Here is a 21,110-nt window from a genome sequence, read left to right as displayed (position 1 = left end):
TGATTTTTAAACCACTTCTCCTTAGGGATGTTAATATGAGCAGCAAATGATTCACATACTATCGCAGAGTCAAGTCCATGTTTAGCACTAAAATCAAGAAAAGTATTTGTTTCAGCGAAGGATTTAACGCAATCGAACTTAAGATTCATACCTGACTCCTTACCTTCATCAAACTCCCAATCTTCAGAGTTGTGTTTAATTCTTTCCAATAAACCCCATTTGATGTCAATATCTGTCTTCATAAAAGAACCGGTACAAGAAGTGTCAAGCATGATGCGATTATCAAATGAAAGCCGCGCATAGAAGTTCTGAATAATAATTTCTCTCGAAAGCTCATGGTTGGGGCATTTCTCTTATAAAAGACGCTGGGCTCGTAGTAAGAAGGAAGCCATCCACGTCGCCTTATAACGCGCTATGAATAGTGCTCTGCCACCGCCTGTAAATTTAATGCCCCGCCGAGGACATTTTAGTACTTTGACATGCAGGTGTATAAAAGTGAGCCGCTCCCTTGGCTAGAAACCCTAGCCGTCGCCCACTCCCGCACTCTCCTCCCTCTCTTGCCCGCTCTTCTCTTCCCCGCCCCCTCCCACCCACGTCGCCGCCCGCCGCCGCCCCCGCCCCTCAGACCTCGCCGCCGCGGACCTCTTTCCCATCCCCCCTCGTCACCCCGGAGCAGCCACCGCCGTGCCCGGCCTCGCGTACCAGGACCCCGCTCCCTCTGGCGATTGGTGACGGCTCCCTCATCCCCTCTTGCCGCCGCCGGTTCTCCTGGCTCTGCCTGGCTGCGGTGATGGCGGCGCAATCGAGCTCGTGGTCGGCCGGCAGACGACACCAGGCGGCGACACGACCATCAGCCGTCGACTCCAGAGCGGAGGGTCACGGGGCGTGAGGAGAGAGAGTGGTCAGATGCGTGGCGCAACAGAGGTCCTGCTCTGCTCATGGGCAAGAAGGCCATGGAGTAGCTGTCTGGTTCAAGGGCATGCCGTGGTTGCTCCCTGTGTTGAGCGCGTGGACGTAGGACCCTCCTCACACAGCCAGACAAGATGCAGCGCTGGGTATGATTATGGCTACCTCCTACTCCCCTCTCTCTCTCTCTAGCACTCAGATTTGAGTTGGATTCACCTTGCAACTGTATACTTAGTATGAAATGCAAAACTGCAGCATCCTCCATCACCCCCTTTTGGAGGTTCAGTTTACTGTATGTAATTATGTATCATGTGGTCCGTGGCATATAAGAGCATTGTGGTTAACATATGTGGCCAAAAGATCATTACTAAAAGCTCTAGAGAAATCTTCAGAGAGAATGCTATGAATGAGAAGGGACTTAAGAAATTGTATCATCAGGAGATTCTATAGTGTACCCTTAATAGAACTTAGCATGAACATATTGTTGCTGATTTGCCTCGATACATATATATTTTCCTGGTCATTTCACTGTAATGAGTATTGATAACTTGCATATTATTTATCCTTGTTTACCATTTGACAATATTTTGTTGTGCATGCAGGGAAGAAGCACATATCTTGGTGCAGCCCCCATTGTACATTGCTTGGAAATCAGCAGATTCTGTAGTGTATCCATAATAGAACTTAGCATTAACATATTGTTGCTGATTTGCCTCGATACATATATATTTTCCTGGTCATTTCACTGTAATGAGTATTGATAACTTGCATATTATTTATCACTGTAATGAGTATTGATAACTTACATAACTTGGTGCAGCCCCCATTGCACATTGCTCGGAAATTGCAACTTAAGGTAACGAACCTAATATAGTATAAAAATCTCGGACGTTTGACTCACAAGTATAAAAATCTAAATGTAATATAACTATGCTAGGAGCAGCGTATCAATAATGATGGACCTGCTGGTATCTCGGATGTTTGCCAATGATAGATGGTGAGATTCATTCTGTAAGCACATGTATGCACAATTGCTAGGAGCAGCGAATGAGCTCATGAAAGCTCATTACCTTGATTAGGTAAAACTGTTATGATTTTGTATCGTACATATCATTCCTGATCTTGGACAAAGTGCTAGCTCCAAAGAGCCTCTCCTTTTCGATGTGTCATGGTGTCCATCTCCAGGCTAGCTCCAAACTTCTGCCCACATAATTCCCATGGTGTCTAAGAATATCATAGGGAAGAGGCTCTGGGAGAGGGGGTTTGGTTTTACTTTTCTGGTTTTGCAACACGATGCGACGAATTTGTACTGCACGCATGGCTTCATTCCTTCATTTACCATATGCAAATCTTGGTCTTCAATTTGTTTGGTTTCCTATGAGTGACCGGAGATTATTGTGATGCTATATAAGCCTACATCGTAGAGTGAATCAGATATGTGCTAAGTAAGTGTGATAAGCAGGCCCTGCACTTCTCTTTACTATTAAACGTCAGCTAAATTTCTGATAATGGAATATCAGAGATAATACAGCCAATCCAACTGTTAACTTTGCTGTGCATTTTGGATGGACTAATATGAAGACGATGGCTAGCTCGCATTGCCATCATATAGTCTAGAAGAAAGGGCAAGGATTATAGGAAAAATAAAGGTACAATGCTCACAATATATTTTACCTTTTTGGCGAAGTTTTGGTGCTTGCGCAAGAAAATAACACCATCATTATACCTAGTGCTCATTTTTTATTCAGGCAATTAGCCATCAGTAGGAAATGCCAACTAATTGTACTTTCTTTGTTACAGAGGTGAAATTACTACTACTTTTTGAAAGCTTTTTTTGTTGCATGTTCCCCTTTCTTAATCTTCTGTTTGTTCAAATGTACATACATGTCCTTACACAATGAATCTCACCATGCTATCATTTCCTGAATAAGCTGAGGATATATGTTTTCAAAGCCTCTGTTACGAGTGAAATGCGGCAATGGAAGCAAGGAGTCACGGCTTACTTCTATTCGGATTCCATCTCTACTAGGACAATCCTGATATCCTTCTCACCATTTATATTTGATTCCTTGGAGATTCATAAAGAAGGTATGTGCAAAATATCCGAATTTCAAACAGACCCACACTTGAGGTTTTTTGTTGCATTTTTTGTATCTTATTCTTTTGCAGGAATGCATCCATGGTCTTGGTATAAATTTGTTTGGATGGTTCAGAATCTTCAGATGGCATGGATGAGACATAATTTGTTGTATTCGGATATTTTTCATGGTTACAGGTTAGGAAATTTTAGTTCTACTGCCTGGGCGTACTTTATCTTTCCATTTCCATCAAGCCATCTTGATGTGTGATCGGGTTGCTGTGTGTTGCTGTTAGCTATTTATATGGTGTCTGCTTACATCTGTTCATAAATACACTCTTTGACTATTGTTTGTTTGAGACATATAGAAGAAAAATCTGCTAACGAATCCTTAGAAAGGACGAGGATAGACGAACGTATTTGGCAGGTGGTCGGTGTATTGGGCTGGGCCAAATGCTTATAGTATACTTAATTATGATTTTCAATTCTGAAAGGGTTTGTCATGGCACCCTTTAGCCCAGATAAGGTTGTCGTGTATGTTCTGTTAGGTTGCCTTTTCTATGCCAGTTAGTCTAGTTGTACGTTTATTCATTTTTTCTTTCGTTTGTTTGTATTTCTTGAAATCTAATGCCGTTGCATAGATTTTTTTTAACTTTTCATTTTTGCTGGGAGAAAGATGATGCTCTTTCTTAGGAAATTACTTATTAGATGGAACGATAGTCACCTTACAAAGTTCTTCCACCAAATGTTTTTATGTGTGCATCTATGATCGGTTTTTCTATTCATTTATTGTACAGTTTTTGAGGTTCGGGCTACCACAACCAGTCTAACATGTGCGTCGGCTTGAGCAGGGTGGATATAGATCACAGGTTGAATTTCACCGTACAAAAAGCGTTTCCATGCTTCAGCACGCCGGATTAAGTTGTCAAGCCCTGTATGTGAGGATGGGGAAACATCAAAGCACCATGCAGCCGATCTGGCCATCGAATGCATGGAAACCAGCGAGTAGAAGGTGCTTGTTGACTATAACCATTATCAGATAGAGCAACAGAAAAATGCATGTGCAAGGGTAGCCATTAGAAAAATCAGAAAAAATAAAACAACACAACAAGACCAGCAAGCAGATACCAACTTTACATCCGGATCAACATCAAAAGACAACGATGTAAATCATATTTTGAGACAAGATATGTTGATGATCGTGTTAGTGACACAATGACACAGTAAAAGTATGATGTCCAACAGACAAACAAGTGTCATTGGAGCTTGATGGTGATATGGAAGGAATCTCTTCTTTAGGCAATGACAAACTACTTTTCAATACCGATGGTGCATGCAATGATGACTCTGCTTGATGATCATTGCTTTATAACTGCAACCATCTATATGCTGCATCTCTTGCTATATACTTTGCTCATTGTAAATAATCTATTGTAGACTTAAACTACTATGTATCATCAATGGGTTGTCTTAGAACGCTATATGTCACCACATGTTTCCATTTGCTTATGCTCATCACAGACTTCCAACACTGTGTCAGTATTGAGTTCTCTTAGAACAATATGTATAAACACCAAATTCCTATTTGCTTGTGCTCTAATCCTGTTATGCCTTGCTTTATGAAACCAATGTATGCTAAATAATGTCATTATTTTCTTCTTCATTTATCATGATACCGCTATCACATACACATGGTTTCAAGAATCGGCTGGCCGATGCTTTTTGCGCCATCGGCGCAATGGGTCATCTAGTGAATATAACATTGACTTAAGCCTCCCCCAACCTTGAGCAATACTTTCTCTATCACGAGGCCAAAAATTATAGATATAATTCCGATCACGATGTACCAAATGCATAGGATAAAATTTTTGATGAAATTCCAATTTCAATCGGTTGTAGTTCCATGATCCAGTATCATCACATAGCCTATACCATGTCAATGCTTTATCCCTCAAAGATAAGGGAATATCTTCTTCTTGACCTCATCCTCGGGAAAACCTGTAAGCTTAAATAAACCACAAACTTCATCTACATAGATTAGATGCAAGTCGAGATGTGATGTTCCATCTCCTGTAAAAGGATTAGCCAACAGTTTCTCTAGCATACCCGAAGGAATTTCATAATAAATATTTTCAGTAGGTGCAGTAGGTTGAGGAGCAACTATTTGTGCTTCCGGTCGAGGTGAAGATACCCCGAACAAACTCCTGAAAGGATTAGTTTCCATAGTGATAAGTGACAAGATACCTCGAACAACCCCGGCAACGGCGCCAGAAAAGAGTCTTGATGACCCACAAGTATAGGGGATCTATCGTAGTCCTTTCGATAAGTAAGAATGTCGAACCCAACGAGGAGTAGAAGGAAATGACAAGTGGTTTTCAGCAAGGTATTCTCTACAAGCACTGAAATTATCGGTAACAGATAATTACGGGATAAGATAATTCGTAACGGGTAACAAGTAACAATAGTAACAAAGGTGCAGAAAGATGGCCCAATCCTTTTGTAGCAAGGGACAAGCCTGGACGAACTCTTATATAAGGTAAAGCGCTCCCGAGGACACATGGGAATTTCTGTCAAGCTAGTTTTCATCATGTTCATATGACTCGCGTTCGCTACTTTGATAGTTTGATATGTGGGTGGACCGGTGCTTGGGTGTTGTCCTTACTTGTACAAACATCCCACTTATGATTAACCCCTCTCGCAAGCATCCTCAACTACGAAAGAAGAATTAAGACTAAGTCTAACCATAGCATTAAACTGGTGGATCCAAATCAGCCCCTTCCGAAGCAACGCATAAACTAGGGTTTAAGCTTCTGTCAGTCTAGCAACCCATCATATACTTATTACTTCCCAATGCCTTCCTCTAGGCCCAAATAATGGTGGAGTGTCATGTAGTCGACGTTCACATAACACCACTAGAGGAAAGACAACATACAACGCATCAAAATATCGAACGAATACCAAATTCACATGACTACTTATAGCAAGGCTTATCGCATGTCCTCAGGAACAAATGTAACTACTCACAAAGCATAATTATATTCATGATCAGAGAGGTATTGAATAGCATTAGGGATCTGAACATATGATCTTCCACCGAGTAAACCAACTAGCATTAACTACAAGGAGTAATTAACACTACTAGCAACCTTACAAGTACCAATCGGAGTCGCGAGACGGAGATTGGTTACAAAAGATGAACTAGGATTTGGAGATGAGATGACGTTGATGAAGATGTTGATGGAGATGAGTCCCTTCCGATGAGAGGAGTGTTGGTGATGACGATGGCCACGATTTCCCCCTCCGGGAGGGAAGTTTCCCCGGCAGGACGGCCCAGCCGGAGCTCTAGATTGGTTTTGCTCAAGTTCCGCCTCGTGGCGGCGGCGTTTCTTCCTGAAAGCTCTCTCTTGATTTTTTCTGGGACGAAAGATACTATATAGAGTTGGAGTTGGAGGCTGTGGAGCCACGTGGGCCCCATGAGCCTGCCAGGCGCGACCTAGGGGGGGCACGCCTCCTGGGCTTGTGGGTCCTTGGCTCCGTGTCTTCGGGTAATTCTTGCGCCAGTATTTTTTATATATTCCACAAAAAATCCTCGTAAGTTTCCGGGTCATTCCGAGAACTTTTATTTCTGCACAAAAACAACACCATGGCAACTCTTCTGAAAATAGCGTTAGTCCGGGTTAGTTCCATTCAAATCATGCAAATTAGAGTCCAAAACACGGGCAAAAGAGTTTGGAAAAGTAGATACGATGGAGACGTATCTGCCATAAGTTCAAGAGTGGATTTTTGTAAATGAAATAGCAATTAAAATGGTGTTCATTTTAGCAATATCTTCTTTAATTCTTTTGCTTGGTCTGTCATATCAGCAGTGCATTGTAAGAGGCCCATCATGTTTTATTATCTCTCAGCATACCGAAAAATCTAGCTATGAAGTTTGACCTCTCCAAACCATGATTGAATATCCTGACTCATCTCTACTTTCACGGTATACTGGAAGTCCAATCCTATATACATTATAGCTTGAGCGTGGATGTGACATTGTAGAAACATGAATGGTTTGCCACATGGATAACAGGAAATGTATTAGAAGAATAACATACTCTATATTTTGTGATTGTAGATTATTTATCAGAGCAATTTTCTTGGCAACCAACAAATATTTGATGAACAATCTTAGGTTACTGTGAAAAAGAAATTGAGGATCCCCATATCCAAATTAGATATCCCCATTTGGCCAGATCTTTACCTAAAGAAGCAACATCCACTAAAATAGAGGAAGCATTCGGTGACTGGCTAATTACCTCCAGTAGGAGAGTCACGTGTGGTGCAACCCCTGCAGCGGCGGATTCGACCATATCTTCGGGTGCCTCGGAAGGCGAGGAGTATTGCAACGGCCTTGTGGGAAAAGGGTCACAACATCTGCGCTCCCAACAGCCAGATTCCCTCCCTCTCAGCTCCAGCAACGACTGCACTAAGCAAACCTTCTGTATCTTTTATGAGAAGTAGCTCGTGGCCAACAATACCTGAAGAAGAACACCATTGATGCAAGTCATTGAAAATTACGACTAACAAAACAAAGCATCAAACCCATTCTGTTGTAAATCATCGGGTGGGTGGCGTGCGACACTCCATGTTCGAATTCATACCTGAACATGGTGAGATAAAATGGTTTTGTTTTTGTGATGAGATCATTTTGTCGACAGACTCATCATCAATTTTCAACAATTTCTGACTTCATTTGGTATTTTTCATGCATTTACTTATTTTTTTGAACTAAATGACCCTTAAGTTGAAAAACACTACAAATGAACTGTGGAAAGGTTGAAAGTTGGCATGGTATCATCATTTCACCCACATAGCATGTGCTAAAAAATTGAGAGGGTTACGTCAAAAACTGGATGCACTTCGTGTACAAAACGGACAATCTCTTTCGAAGTATCAGGGTTTCATATGAAAACTCATCTGTTACAAAGGGATTTCATTTTTTTGAACTTATTTGAAATCGAGACTTTTTGTGTGTTCAAAATGCACCGTTCAAAGCCACGTCATCAATTTTCAACAATTTCTGACTTCATTTGGTATTTTTCATGCATTTACTGATTTTTTTTTCGAGCTAAATGACCATGAAACTGAAAAGCACAACAAATCAACTCTGAAAAGGTTGAAAGTTGGCATGGTATCATCATTTCACCCACATAGCATGTGCTAAAAATTACGGCAAAAAGTGGATGCACTTCGTGTATAAAACAGACAATCTCTTTCAAAGTATTAGGGTTTCATACGAAAACTCATATGTTACAAAGGGATTTCACTTTTTTTGAACTTATTTGAACTCCAAACTTTTTGTGTGTTCAAAATGCACAATTCAAATCCACATCATCAATTTTCAACAATTTCTAACTTCATTTGCTATTTTTCATGCATTTACTGATTTGTTTTGAGCTAAATGACCATAAAATTGAAAAGCACTACAAATGAACTCCGAAAAGGTTGAAAGTTGGCATGGTGTCATCATTTCACCCACATAGCATGTGCTAAAAAGTTTAGAGGGTTACGACAAAAAATGGATGCACTTCCTGTACAAATCGGACAATGTCTTTCAAAGTATCATGGTTTCATACGAAAACGCATCTGTTACAAAAGGAATTTCATTTCTTCACTTTTTCTTCGCTTGTGTTCTTTGCTTATTGCGTTGTAATCATGGATAATCTTCATCGTTTAAGAGGGTGCTTGGGTCAGCCTTGACTTTGAAGGGAGAAATTTCATAAAACTTTTCAATATCTTCAGACATGTCTGTCTTGCCCTCCAATCCCACGATGTCTCTTTTTCTTGAAAGAACTATGTGGCGCTTTGGCTCATCGTATGATGTATTCGCTGCCTTGTATTTTCTTTTTCTCAGTTTGGTAGACATGTCCTTCACATAGAAAACCTGCGCCACATCATTGGCTAGGACGAATGGTTCATCTATGTACCCAAGATTGTTCAGATCCACTGTTGTCATTCCGTACTATGGGTCTATCTGTACCCCGCCTCCTAATAGATTGACCCATTTGCACTGAAACAAAGGGACTTTGAAATCATGTCCATAGTCAAGTTTCCATATGTCCACTATGTAACCATAATATGTGTCCTTTCCCTTCTTGGTTGGTGCATCAAAGTAGACACCGATGTTTTGGTTGGTGCTCTTTTGATCTTGGGTGATCGTGTAAAATGTATTCACATTTATCTCCTACCCTTGGTAAGTCAATGCAGTCGAAGATGGTCCCCTGGCCAACGAGTACAGCTCATCAGAAACAGTGTTGTCACGCAAGAGACGTTTTTGCAACCAACTGCCAAAAGTCATGATGTGTTCATATGTAATCCAGTCGTCACACTGCTCCGGGTGTTTGGAGCATAGAATATTCTTGTGTTCATCGACATACGGGGTCACCAAGGTAGAATTCTATAGAACGGCGTAGTGTGCTTGAGACCAAGAATGCCCGTCCGTACATATTATTGAGTCCGCTCCTAGTGTGCCTTTTCCAGTCAGTCTCCTCTGTTTGATGGCCCATGGAGATGCTTCCTTCCAGCCTAGCGCGGTTACGAACATATTTATTTAAGACTCCCATGAACCTCTCAAAGGGGAACATGTTGTGTAGAAATACATGGCCCAGAATGACAATCTCGTCGACTAGATGAACTAGGACGTGCATCATGATATTGAAGAAGGATGGTGGGAACACCAGCTCGAAACTAACAAGACATTGCACCAAATCACACCTTAACTTTGGCAGGATTTATGGATCGATCACCTTCTGAGAGATTGCATTGAGGAATGCACATAGCTTCACAATGGCTAATCGAAGTTTTCTGTTAGAAGCCCCCTTAATGCAACCGGAAGTAGTTGCGTCATAATCACGCGGCAGTCATGAGAATTTAGGTTCTGGAACTTTTTATCTGCCATGTTTATTATTCCCTTTATATTCGACGAGAAGCCAGAAGGGACCTTCATACTGAGCAGTCATTCAAAGAAGATTTCCTTCTATTCTTTGGTAAGAGCATAGCTGGCAGGACATTCATACTGCTTTGGATGCATGACGTCTTTTTCATGCACACGTTGATGCTCCTCCCGTGCCTCCGTTGTATCTTTTGTCTTCCCATACACTCCCAAGAATCCTAGTAGGTTCACGCAAAGATTCTTAGTCACGTGCATCACGTTGATTGCAGAGCGGACCTCTAGGTCTTTCCAATAGGGTAGGTCCCAAAATATAGATTTCTTCTTCCACATGGGTGCGCGTCCCGCATCGTCATTCAGAACAGATAGTCCGCCAGGACCCTTTCCAAAGATTACTTGTAAATCATTGACCATATCAAGTATGTGATCACCAGTACGGAGGGTGGGCTTCTTCCGGTGATCTGCCTCACCTTTGAAATGCTTTCCTTTCTTTCGACATTGATGGTTGGTCGGAAAAAATCGACGATGCCCGAGGTACACATTCTTCCTGCATTTGTCCAAATATATATTGTTGGTGTCATCTAAACAGTGTGTGCATGCGTTGTATCCCTTGTTTGTCTGTCCTGAAAGGTTACTGAGAACAGGCCAATCGTTGATGGTTACAAACAGCAACGCATGTAGGTCAAATTCCTCCTATTCGTTCTCATCCCACACACGTACACCATTTCCATTCCATAGCTGTAAAAGTTCATCAACTAATGGCCTTAGGTACACGTCAATGTCATTGTCGGGTTGCCTAGGGCCTTGGATGAGCACTGGCATCATAATGAACTTCCGCTTCATGCACAAACAAGGAGGAAGGTTATACATACATAGAGTCACAAGCCATGTGTTATGCTTGCTGCTCTACTCCCCAAAAGGATTAACACCATCTACACTTAAACCAAACCATGCGTTCCTTGGGTCACATGTAAAGTCACTCCACTTTCTCTCGATCTTTCTCCACTACGTCCCGTCAGCGGGTGCTCTCAACTTAGCGTCTTCCTTACGGTCTTTTATGTGCCATTGCATCAACTCGGCATGCTTTTTGTTTCTGAACAGACGTTTCAACCGTGGTATTATAGGAGCATACCACATCACCTTGGCAGGAACCATCTTCCCGGTGTGCTGGCCCTCAACATCACCAGGGTCTCTCTTCTGATCTTATATTGCAATGCGCCGCATACCGGACATGCATTCAAATCCTCGTACGCATCTGATAGAGGATGCAGTCATTAGGGCATGCATGTATCTTCTGCACCTCCAATCCTAGAGGGCATATAACCTTCTTTGCTTCGTACGTACTGTCGAGCAATTCGTTATCCTTTGTAAGCTTCTTCTTCATTATTTTTAGTAGCGAACTAAATCTCTTGTCAGATATACCATTGTCTGCCTTCCATTACAACAATTCCACTTTGGTACGGAACTTTGTGTTGTCATCTTCGCAATTTGGGTACAACCCTTTTTTGTGATCCTCTAACATGCAATCGAACTTCAACTTCTCCCTTTCACTTCTGCATTCTCTATGTGCATCAACAATGACCCGACGAGGATCATCATCGGGCACATCATGTGGTTCCTCTTGATCTTCAGCTTCCCCGTTTGCAACACCACCGTATTCAGGGGGTGGGTAGTTGTCATCATCCTCTTCTTCTACGTTGTCTTCCATCATAACCCATATTTCTCCGTGCTTGGTCCAAACATTATAGTGTGGCATAAAACCCTTCTGAAGCAGGTGGAAGTGAAGGGCTTTATAGTTAGAGAAAGCCTTCGTATTCCCAAAGACAGTACATGGACAATGCATAAAATCATTCTGCTTGTTTGCCTCAGCCGCTTTGAGAAAATTATGCAGACCCTTAATATACTCAGAGGTGCGTCGGTCACCGTACATCCATTATCGGTTCATCTACGTGCGTTATATAATAAAGTGTATTAAAAACCATTACAACATATCATGAATAGAGAAGTGACCAAATTAATAGAAATTCATTCTCAAATTAAAGCCAAAGTATAGTAGTGACCAAATAAATACATAACGTTCATACATAATTCTCATTATTGAACAACATATAGCTCTCCAGAGCATCTAATTAGAACATGCATTGAAACTATAAAATTTAAATGCAACAACAAATGCGATCATAATCGCAACTAAAGTACCAAATGATCCAACGACATAATGATACCAAGCCTAGGTATGAATGGCATATTTTCTAATCTTTCTAATCTTCAAGCGCATTGCACTCATCTTGATCTTGTGATGGTCGACGACATCAGCAACATCCAACTCCAATAGCATCTTCTCCTCTTCAACTCTTTGTAATTTTTCTTTCAAGTAATTGTTTTCTTTTTCAACCAAATTTAACTTCTCGGCAAGAATTACTATGTCGGTTGGAATTTCCGGTTCATGTACCTTCTAGATTAAAAAATCTATGTCAAGTTGGTCGGCATAATTGTCATAAACACTAAATAAAACAAATAGTTATAAAAGATAATATATACTACATCCGAATCATAGGCGGGACGAAGGCCGACGGAGGCGGATACCAAAACCATCGCACTATATAATAACAAACAATAATAAAAGTAAGAAAATTACGCAAGTATCTATCTAAATCATACAAGTAAGAATTTTATTCTTTTAGAAAGAAGAGACTAACCACGGTGGTGAGGATGGGGACGGGACAGGACGGACTGCCAAAGCTACACAAAACTTGAGGAAAATGGAGCTTGCACAAGGAGATTAGAGAGGAGAAAGCTTAAGTGTCGCTCGGGCATTTCATCGAACACCTCATGTGCATAGGAGGTGCGCTAGAGCACCATAAAGCTCTCCCACGGCCGGCCAGAAAAACAGAGCAGTGCACTGCTCGGCTCGCGGGTAGGGGGTATATATAGGCCAACCATTGGTCCCGGTTTGTGGCTGGAACCGAGACTAAAGTTAAACATTTGGTCCCGGTTCCAGCCACAAACCGGGATTAATGGTTGTGGGCCAGGAGCGAGGCACATTGGTCCCGGTTCATGTATGGAACCAGGACCAAAGGGGTCATACGAACCGGGACCAATGGCCCACGAGGCCCGGCCGGCGCCCTGGCCTCACGAACCGGGACCGATGCCCCCATGGGTCCCGGTTCGCGAGTGAACCGAGACTAATGGGATTTCGTCAAGTGGACCAAAGCCCTCTTTTCTACTAGTGCACGCCAATATTCTCCTCCAAGATGACCTCCAACGGTGAAGTGTACAATAGGAACACTCTTTTGGAATCATCTTCGAAGTCAACGTTGAGGTTCCAGGCAATCCAAGGGAGGTTCCGGAGTCAACAGGAATACTCTTTGATCAGGAGTATTGTTTATCTCTTCGAAGTCAACAATTTCTCTTTTAGTATCATCGCAATCCGAGGTCATATGCAACCTGCACGAGGCATCACAGAAATCTATTTTATATATTCCCAGCTTGGAAGTTCTAGGCAAAATTTCCGAGGAGGTTCCGGGCTAAGTAGAAACATTGCACCTGATCGGTGGGCACAAAGAATTGAAGTTTCAATTTTTGTTACAGCTTTGTGGGCCCAAAACACACCCAAGATGGTCATCGATGGAAAAGTGTACAACATACAAAGTATTCGCCTCGACGTGACGAACAACTTTTCTTTTGGCGGCATCGCAATCCGAGATAGTGTCCGACCTCCATGATCAGTGCAAGAGGACTATTCTATGTAAAATAGGCCTGAAAATTTCAGCCTGGACCGGAAATTTCTGAGTTAGGTTAGATTTTGATGTTTTGGACAGGATTTGAGTCATTTTCTTGTACGAAAAGTTCAGCCGCCCTAAAGGTGACGGATGAATGTATTCAGATGTATTTTAGTTTTAGATACACCCATTCTTATCTTATTTTGTTATAAGTAACTTCGATCGGAGGGAATACTTTTTATCATAGCTTTACATATTTCCTTAGTTTTTTCTCTCTCGCTCTTTGCTCGTTGTGCACTAAGTTGATTTGGAGGAATGCTACGACACCTTCACTCAAACCAAGGGCTCATAATAGGCTTCTTGTACTCCCTCCGTTCCTAAATATGAGTTTTTTTTAAAGACTTCATTAGGTGACTACATAGGAATTAAAATGAATGAATCTATACTCTATTGTATACATGCATATATAATGACTCATTCGGAGAGCCAATTATGCACCCTGGTAGCGGTTCCGTCCACCAAAGTTGCTTTTGAAAGAATCTCGTCGCAAGAACCTAACAGTTCTGTTCAAAAGTTATACTTCCTTCGTTTGAAAAAGCTTGCCCCTCCCTCAGTACTCCAAATTAATGCTACATACATCCATTTAAGGGACAAGTTTTTTCCTTTTTCGGAGAGAGGGAGTAGCATTTTGAAACTTCTGAACAAAATTTAATTCCCAACAAAGTACCTGCCTTGATTGAACGCATTAAATGTCATACCAACTTTGGCCTTTTAAAATAAAAGTTGTTCTATGTTCCATGTAGACTCATATGGTACCACATCTGCGCACGTTTGGTTTGGATTTTGATTACAAGTTGTCTTCATCTGCAAGCAATTGATTTGGATTTTCATATGCACTCTGCCTGAGTTTGATTTGACTGCTAGAAGGTGCATTCGTTCTGTCCAGATCATGCAGCTAAATACAGATATTTGGCTCAAAGTGCAGTTAAATTTGGAACAACTATGGTCGAATGAGGGGTGCATTCCCCATTTTCAGATGTCAAGGCTGAAAGAAACAATGTTCAATCTCAAACTTTAGTTCTTAAGCATATGATTACATGATCAAGAACATGTTCCATTTAGATATTCATGAGCACATCATCTTCATCACATCAATGAGACATTTTGCCCTATTGACTGGGTTCTGCCAGCTTTATCTTCAAATTGGCAATGTCACTAGATTCCAGGTCTTTTACCTTCAGCGTATGCTTATGCTTCTTAGGCCACACACCAAAAGACGAGTAGGCCTGTCCTTGTCCAATGTCATCCCTTCAAAATAGAAATAAAAATAACTCAGATATAACCCCATCTCAGCATCTTGCTGAGCAGTCTAGGCAGATAACATGAATTGGCACTTAAAAATTGATGGTGTACACAACAATACTATTTATAAAGGAAGGAAATAGACAAACAAGAAAGAGAAATGATATTGCACTAGAGTATACTTTCGGCCTCAATATTAATGTAAACGGAAGTTTCAGATGCTAACAACACCATGCTCTTCACCATTAGCTTTCAGCTAACTGGTAATCAAAGCATTGTATCTTTCTTTTTGCGACAAGGGACTGGCGTGGACCATACCGCAGACGCGCAGGGGGGTCGTCAACACAGGTGGCAGGGACGGCCGGTGTGAGACGAAGAAAACAAGACTTCCTGTCAGAATCAGGAGGGAGTAGGCCACATGAGAAAGCAGCTAACACTAGCAGAGTTTGATCTAATGACATTTCCATGGATAGAAGATGGCATTTCACTGACCCAGTATCCAGTGACACAATATCATAAGTACATGCAATAGGAAACAGAAGCTAACAGAAACAGCCAAAGATGTGAGCTGATTGACTCCAAAGTAACGCAATGGAACACGTTCTAAAACTTTTGCCAACAAAAAAAGTTGTGTTAAAGGCTTCATATATATCATCTAAGGGTAAGAGACATTTGCGATACAGAAAATATAGGACAATATAGTTTTACACTATACAAGCACAATAAAAATAGTGTGTTTCGTAGAGTTCTCTTGAAAATAGCACATCAGACTAGTGGCAACAGAAAGCAGCCTAATGAATCTACTATACGTACAGATAATAGCTATTCCCATACAGGAAAGATCCAACAAGGAGAAATAGAGGATTCCAGGTCTTTACCTTGCACGCCTATGCTTACGCTTATAAAGCAGCCTAATGAATCTACTATACGTACAGATAATAGATATTCCCATAAAGGGCAAAGATCCAACAAGGAGAAATAGAGGATTCCAGGTCTTTACCTTGTACGCCTATGCTTACGCTTATTACGCCCAACTGAAAGACCAGTACACTTGTCTTTGTCCAATGCCATCCCTTTAAAAATAGAAACCAAAGTAACTCAGCTATATACACCATCGCAGAATCTTGCAAGCAGTATAGGCAGTTAAATGAACTGGCACTCATAAATTATAGCTGTACACAATAATAATAGTTCAAAAAAAGATATCGACAAACAAGAAAGAGAAATGATATTGCATTAGGGTACAGTTTCGCCCTCAATATTATATTACATTCGAGTACAGTTTCGCCCTCAATATTATATTACATTAGAGTATAGTTTCGCCCTCAATATTAATGTAAATGGAATGGCACCATATACTTGATTTGGTTTCGGATGCTAACGACATCATGCTTTTCACCATTAGCTCTCAGATAACTTGTAAACAAAGCATTGTCTCTTTCTTTTTACGAAGATCAAGCTTTTCCAATCAACACTGCCATGAAGGAACTCGTGTTGGTTTAGGGGGGCACAAGGCAGGACAGTGGAATCGAGAAAAAACTATTCCTGCCGAAAGGTCCAAGGATGTCGTGTGAGAGCCATGAGAGGACGAAGAAAATAAGGCTCATCACCAGAATCAGGAGTTAGACAGTTATAAGAGAAGGCGGCTAATACTAGCAGAGTTTTAACTAATGACATTCCCATGGATGGATAATGGCTTTTCACTGGCCCAGTATCCAGTTACACAACATAAGTACTCGCTATCTGAAACAAAAGGATTCTAACAGAAACAGCCAAAGATGTGACCTGATTGACCCAAAGTAACGCAATGGTACACGTTCTGAAACTTATGCAACAGATAAATACTCCCTCCTTTCCGGTTTATAGGGCTCAAATCTGAAATCTCATCAACCAAAGTGAATTGTGAGTGGATGGCACTAGTTTTAACTAGCCAATGAAATATTTCTCACATATTCAATTTCCAAGGCAATAAATGTAACATCCTCCTTCTCATTGGACTTGCATGATGGATGTAAAAATCGATGCATGCATAGCCACTCATCCCCTTTCTCTAAACTCTATGAATTAAATATGGTGTGGGACTCAAAGCACTTTAACTCAATTAGACTCAAAATGAGCCTAGTATAATGGAAATCTGAAAAATTTGAGATGAGCCCCCGTCCAGAAATATTTGTCATAGAAATGGATACAATGAATGTATCTAGCATTTGAATACTGAGAGGGCTTCTTCTAGTTACCTGTCGGCCTTTCAAGGTATTTGCAGAAGGCAGTTGGGAGTAGGGGGGCATTAGGAAACTTGTTAACGTGACCTTTCATACCCACAGACTCACATGACTGCAAGTGTGCATTCTTCATGTCAAGCATGATCATCCACCCGTTACCATGAAATTCCTCCTCAGTTAACAGGCAACACAGAACATCAGGGTCGTCCGCGCTGATGGTTGGGAACTCAGGAAGACGCTGATGTATTTGCAGATCTCGGTAACCAGCTTGCACCCATAGAGAATCTAGGTTGATTATGCGGTGCAGCTTCCAATCTAACTCTGAGTTCAAAGTCCAAATGGTGATATTCTGGGTAGTTTGCCTTTTTCTATCATGAAGCTCAGGACATCTGCGGCAGCGACCATGGATTCTGTCATGGAAGTCATTATCAATGCGGACAAAGTAGATCTTGCCTTGGCTGATGGACACACTTTGGAATCTCTCTGGGAAGTACCTATCAACCCGAACCTTATCAGGGTACTCTTTTCCTCCAGGGAAAGGCACGTAGCAGAGCGACGGGGAGTCTATATTTTTGGAGAAGTCACATAGCAGGACACCGCTGAAGTAGTCTACCCAGCACAGGAAACGGCCGTCGAAAGCGAGCACATAGTGGGTTGACCAGAGTTCGGGGAACTGGCCCAGGTCGATTTTGCTGATGATTTTCCACTTTTCAGTCTCTGAGTTGAAGACGCAGATTTCGGCACGCATGCCCTTTTTTTTGTGATAGACATTGAGGTCGGCGACGACGAAGCGGTCCCCCTCGAGCTGCAGGATGCCCGTGGTGAGGTAATCATTCAGGAACGGCCTTGTACTGTACTCGAGGTAGGGAGGGAGACACTGCACCGAGGGGCGAGGATTGCCGGCCTTGTAGACAAACAGATCTGCCGGGGGCTGCCGGTAGCAACTCCGGTCCGGGTTGGAGATGTCGACGAGGACGAGTTTCTTGTCTTTTTTCTCCGGGTTGGAGATGTCGAAGAGGACGAGGTTGTTGTCGGTTGCCCGGAGGAAGGAATAGGCGGTCGGCGGGATGCCTGGTGTCAGTGGAGGTTTCTCCGGCAAGTGGAGGTTGAGGCAGGAGATCCCTTTTTGAGGAGGCGCGAGGGTGAAGGACACGTAGCAGGAGGTGCCTCCGTCCATGTCGAGTGGAGCGGCGGTCTTGTTCTTGTCGACAGCCACACGAGCAGCGTCTAGGCTGTTGTGGCAGCGGGTGCTGCCCCTGCGGTGCAGAACCACCCAATGGGGGAGGACGACGGTCTCCTCCTCCGGAGCGCCTCCGGTGTCCATGGCGATCGGCATCGGGAATAAAGCAGCCGCCGCCGCCCTAGATTTTGGTGGGGGGAACTGATGGACGGGAAAGAAGGAAGAAAGGGCGACAGGCTCAACTTATACTAGCATAGAAGGGCCGTCGTTCTGGTTGGGCCAGAGACGCTAAAGAAGGGCGACAAAAATAGCAAGCAGGGCGGCTCGTTGGGCGAGGCGAACCAAGTGGGCCGTCTCATTGGTCTCCCGTTCTACTTTCTGCATCCAATCCAAACAGAGTTGTCTTAAAAAAAAAAAACAAGACCACCCAAAATGATACGGTAGATATTAACATCACACAAGTTTTGAATGTGGTCAATTCCCGGCTGACCCTACTATTGTCATGATTCCAAAAGTAAATTCCCCGGGAGACAATGTGGTATACAAGGTAATTTCTAAGATGATAGCTCCACATCTCATTGGGTGTTACTCCTAGAGATCATTAGCCCTACCAAGAGTGCATATTTGTTCCTGGTAGGCTCATTACGGATAATGTGCTAATAGCTTACGAGAGTTTACATGCAATTAAACAAAAAAAAGGTCGACAAAGATGGTTGGTGTGCTGTGAAACTTGATATGCATAAAGCCTATGACAGAGTTGACCGGGTTTTCCTAGAAGCAATGTTGTTGAAGCTTGGTTTTCATGAGGACTAGGTTAAGATGATAATGTTGTGTGTCTCTTCTGTTGAATATAAGGTGAGATATAATTCAGTGGAGACAGAATCTTTCAAACCCTCCTCGGGTCTTCGAGAGGGTGGCTCTCTCTCCCCGCATTTGTTTATCCTATGTACGAAGGGTTTGACGGCCCTACTTTCTCATGCGGAACAGTGTGGAGGCCTAATGGGGGTTAAGGTTTGTACAGATGCACCTACGGTAACGAATCTACTCTTTGTTGATGGTTTATTAATTTTTATGAAAGCTAATATTCATAATGCAATGTGCTTGAGGTCAATTCTGGATTTATATTGTGGTGCTTCTGCGCACCTTGTTAATGTGTACAAATCAAGCATCTTCTTTAGTCCCAGCACCGAGGTAAATATGAAGGCTCGGGTTTGCTCTTGTCCAGATATCATGGTCGAGGCCTTGAATGACAAGTATCTAGGACTACCTGCTACTCTTGGACTGAATAAAAGTGACAGTTTTCAATACCTAGAAAAGGGACTCCCAGTGCCTAAAAAATAGGAGTACTTGTCGGAAGGAACTCGGAGGTATTCCGAGTTCAACTCACTTTTTTTCAACTAAAAGATTTAAATATGCCGCAGGTGCCTTAACTAGTCTAACGCGATCATTTGATTGACTAAACTTGAAAATAACATGAAACTAGTGTTGCAACTTGTCTATGCGTTTAAATACGGTGCCTCCGTTCGTATTTGGACATATGCATTGCCCACATGACATGCTAGCATGTCGGTGGCCCACATATCAATGGGTGCAAGAGGAACAGGCTGGTTGTTTTATAGAAAGATCATTGGACTTCAAAAAATTGCGTAAGCCCTTGACATTTTATTTAAATATGCCAAGCTGCATTGATCCCATTTGTCAGATCAAGGTCCCACACGTCAGCACGTGGGATGAAATAGTAATAAGAAAAAAATGGCACCCAAAGTATTGGAACCCGTACGTGGGTGCACAGCATGCACACATGCGCTAACTACTACGGACAAGAGTAATTGTCTGGGTAATTTGGAGATACACTTTTATTTATAAAGGATACCGGGTGAAATAATAAAGACTCTTAGAAAAGAAAAATGTTGACTCGCGTGAAATTGAAAAAAATTAAGAAGTTCTCACGTTTGAAAAAAAGAGAACTATTCAACATATTATCTTCCATCAACTTACGAAAGTGTTACAACATCTATTTCATAAAATGTTCAACATGTCTTACAACAATTATTGTGTAAAATTATTCTTACATTCTTACAAATAAGTTTAACACATTTATATAATTTATAGTTTTTACACCATGATTTTTAATACATGTTAAACTGTTTTCGAAATATAACATTGTTGATATTTAATAATTATGTATTCTAAAAATACAGTGAGTATACAAAATAACCCGGCGTGCTTGTGGTCCTGAATGAAGATGTGAAAACTTTACACAATATTTTATAATACACATTGAACCGTTTAAATCCAATTAAATTTCAGAAAAAATTCATGTTTACCTCTTCGAACTACAAATAACAAAAAAGAATGATAAATATTTAAATATAAAATGATTGCATCTGAATAATTATTATATTGTTTATTTGAAAAATTATATATCATAAAAAACAAACAGTAACTTGAATAACAAACAGAATAGAAATCGCAGAGCGATAGATAGACTATATAAATTTTCAGCTAACATGGGTACACAATGTACTAGCAATCTCGGTGGCTAGTGTGTGTGCTATTTAACCTGGAGGTCTCGAGGTTGAAATCCATTCAAAAACGCAGTTTATTTTTTTTTGTTATTAGCATTACAGAGCAAGGGCTTGTTTGTGATACTTAACTAAACCTCAGGGTTTTTTCTATAAAATAAACTAGCATGGATTTCAATAGGTGCAGACTACGCTCACACACACTGACATGTGGGCCATACGCCGGTTGTGACGCCATGTGGGCA

At 41.6% G+C, this 21,110-nt stretch overlaps 1 protein-coding gene and 1 long non-coding RNA gene across 14 annotated transcripts; one reads left to right on the top strand and one right to left on the bottom strand.

Moving 5' to 3' along the window:
- Positions 1-530: 530 nt before the first annotated feature.
- LOC123452689 lies at positions 531-4,567 on the top strand. 11 transcript variants are annotated; one of them, XR_006632640.1, is made up of 6 exons: positions 531-1,055; positions 1,509-1,903; positions 2,488-2,555; positions 2,655-2,708; positions 2,838-3,181; positions 3,835-4,567. It is a non-coding gene; the product is annotated as an uncharacterized LOC123452689 (long non-coding RNA). The 11 variants fall into 11 exon arrangements; XR_006632643.1 differs by lacking the exons at positions 2,488-2,555; positions 2,655-2,708 and having other exon boundaries at positions 1,509-1,762; positions 1,850-1,903; XR_006632636.1 differs by having other exon boundaries at positions 1,509-1,762; positions 1,850-1,903; positions 2,488-3,181.
- A 10,054-nt stretch (positions 4,568-14,621) lies between these two features.
- Positions 14,622-18,547, bottom strand: LOC123398830. 3 transcript variants are annotated; one of them, XM_045093278.1, is made up of 5 exons: positions 18,044-18,547; positions 17,176-17,965; positions 15,939-16,011; positions 15,257-15,328; positions 14,622-14,944 (listed from the first exon to the last, which is right to left on the bottom strand). In XM_045093278.1, the coding sequence occupies exons 1-5, from the start codon at positions 18,494-18,496 to the stop codon at positions 14,806-14,808; spliced, it is 1,527 nt and encodes a 508-aa protein (XP_044949213.1). In that variant the 5' UTR covers positions 18,497-18,547; the 3' UTR covers positions 14,622-14,805. The 3 variants fall into 3 exon arrangements, with proteins under 3 accessions (XP_044949213.1, XP_044949211.1, XP_044949212.1); XM_045093276.1 differs by having other exon boundaries at positions 17,176-18,547; XM_045093277.1 differs by lacking the exon at positions 15,257-15,328 and having other exon boundaries at positions 17,176-18,547.
- Between the last annotated feature and the right edge of the window lie 2,563 nt (positions 18,548-21,110).

Source organism: Hordeum vulgare, chromosome 5H (genome assembly GCF_904849725.1).
Source record: "Hordeum vulgare subsp. vulgare chromosome 5H, MorexV3_pseudomolecules_assembly, whole genome shotgun sequence".
NCBI classification, from domain to species: Eukaryota; Viridiplantae; Streptophyta; class Magnoliopsida; order Poales; family Poaceae; genus Hordeum; species Hordeum vulgare.
The sequence above is the reverse complement of the archived record's forward strand: the minus strand, read 5'-3'. Positions and strand labels throughout refer to the sequence as shown.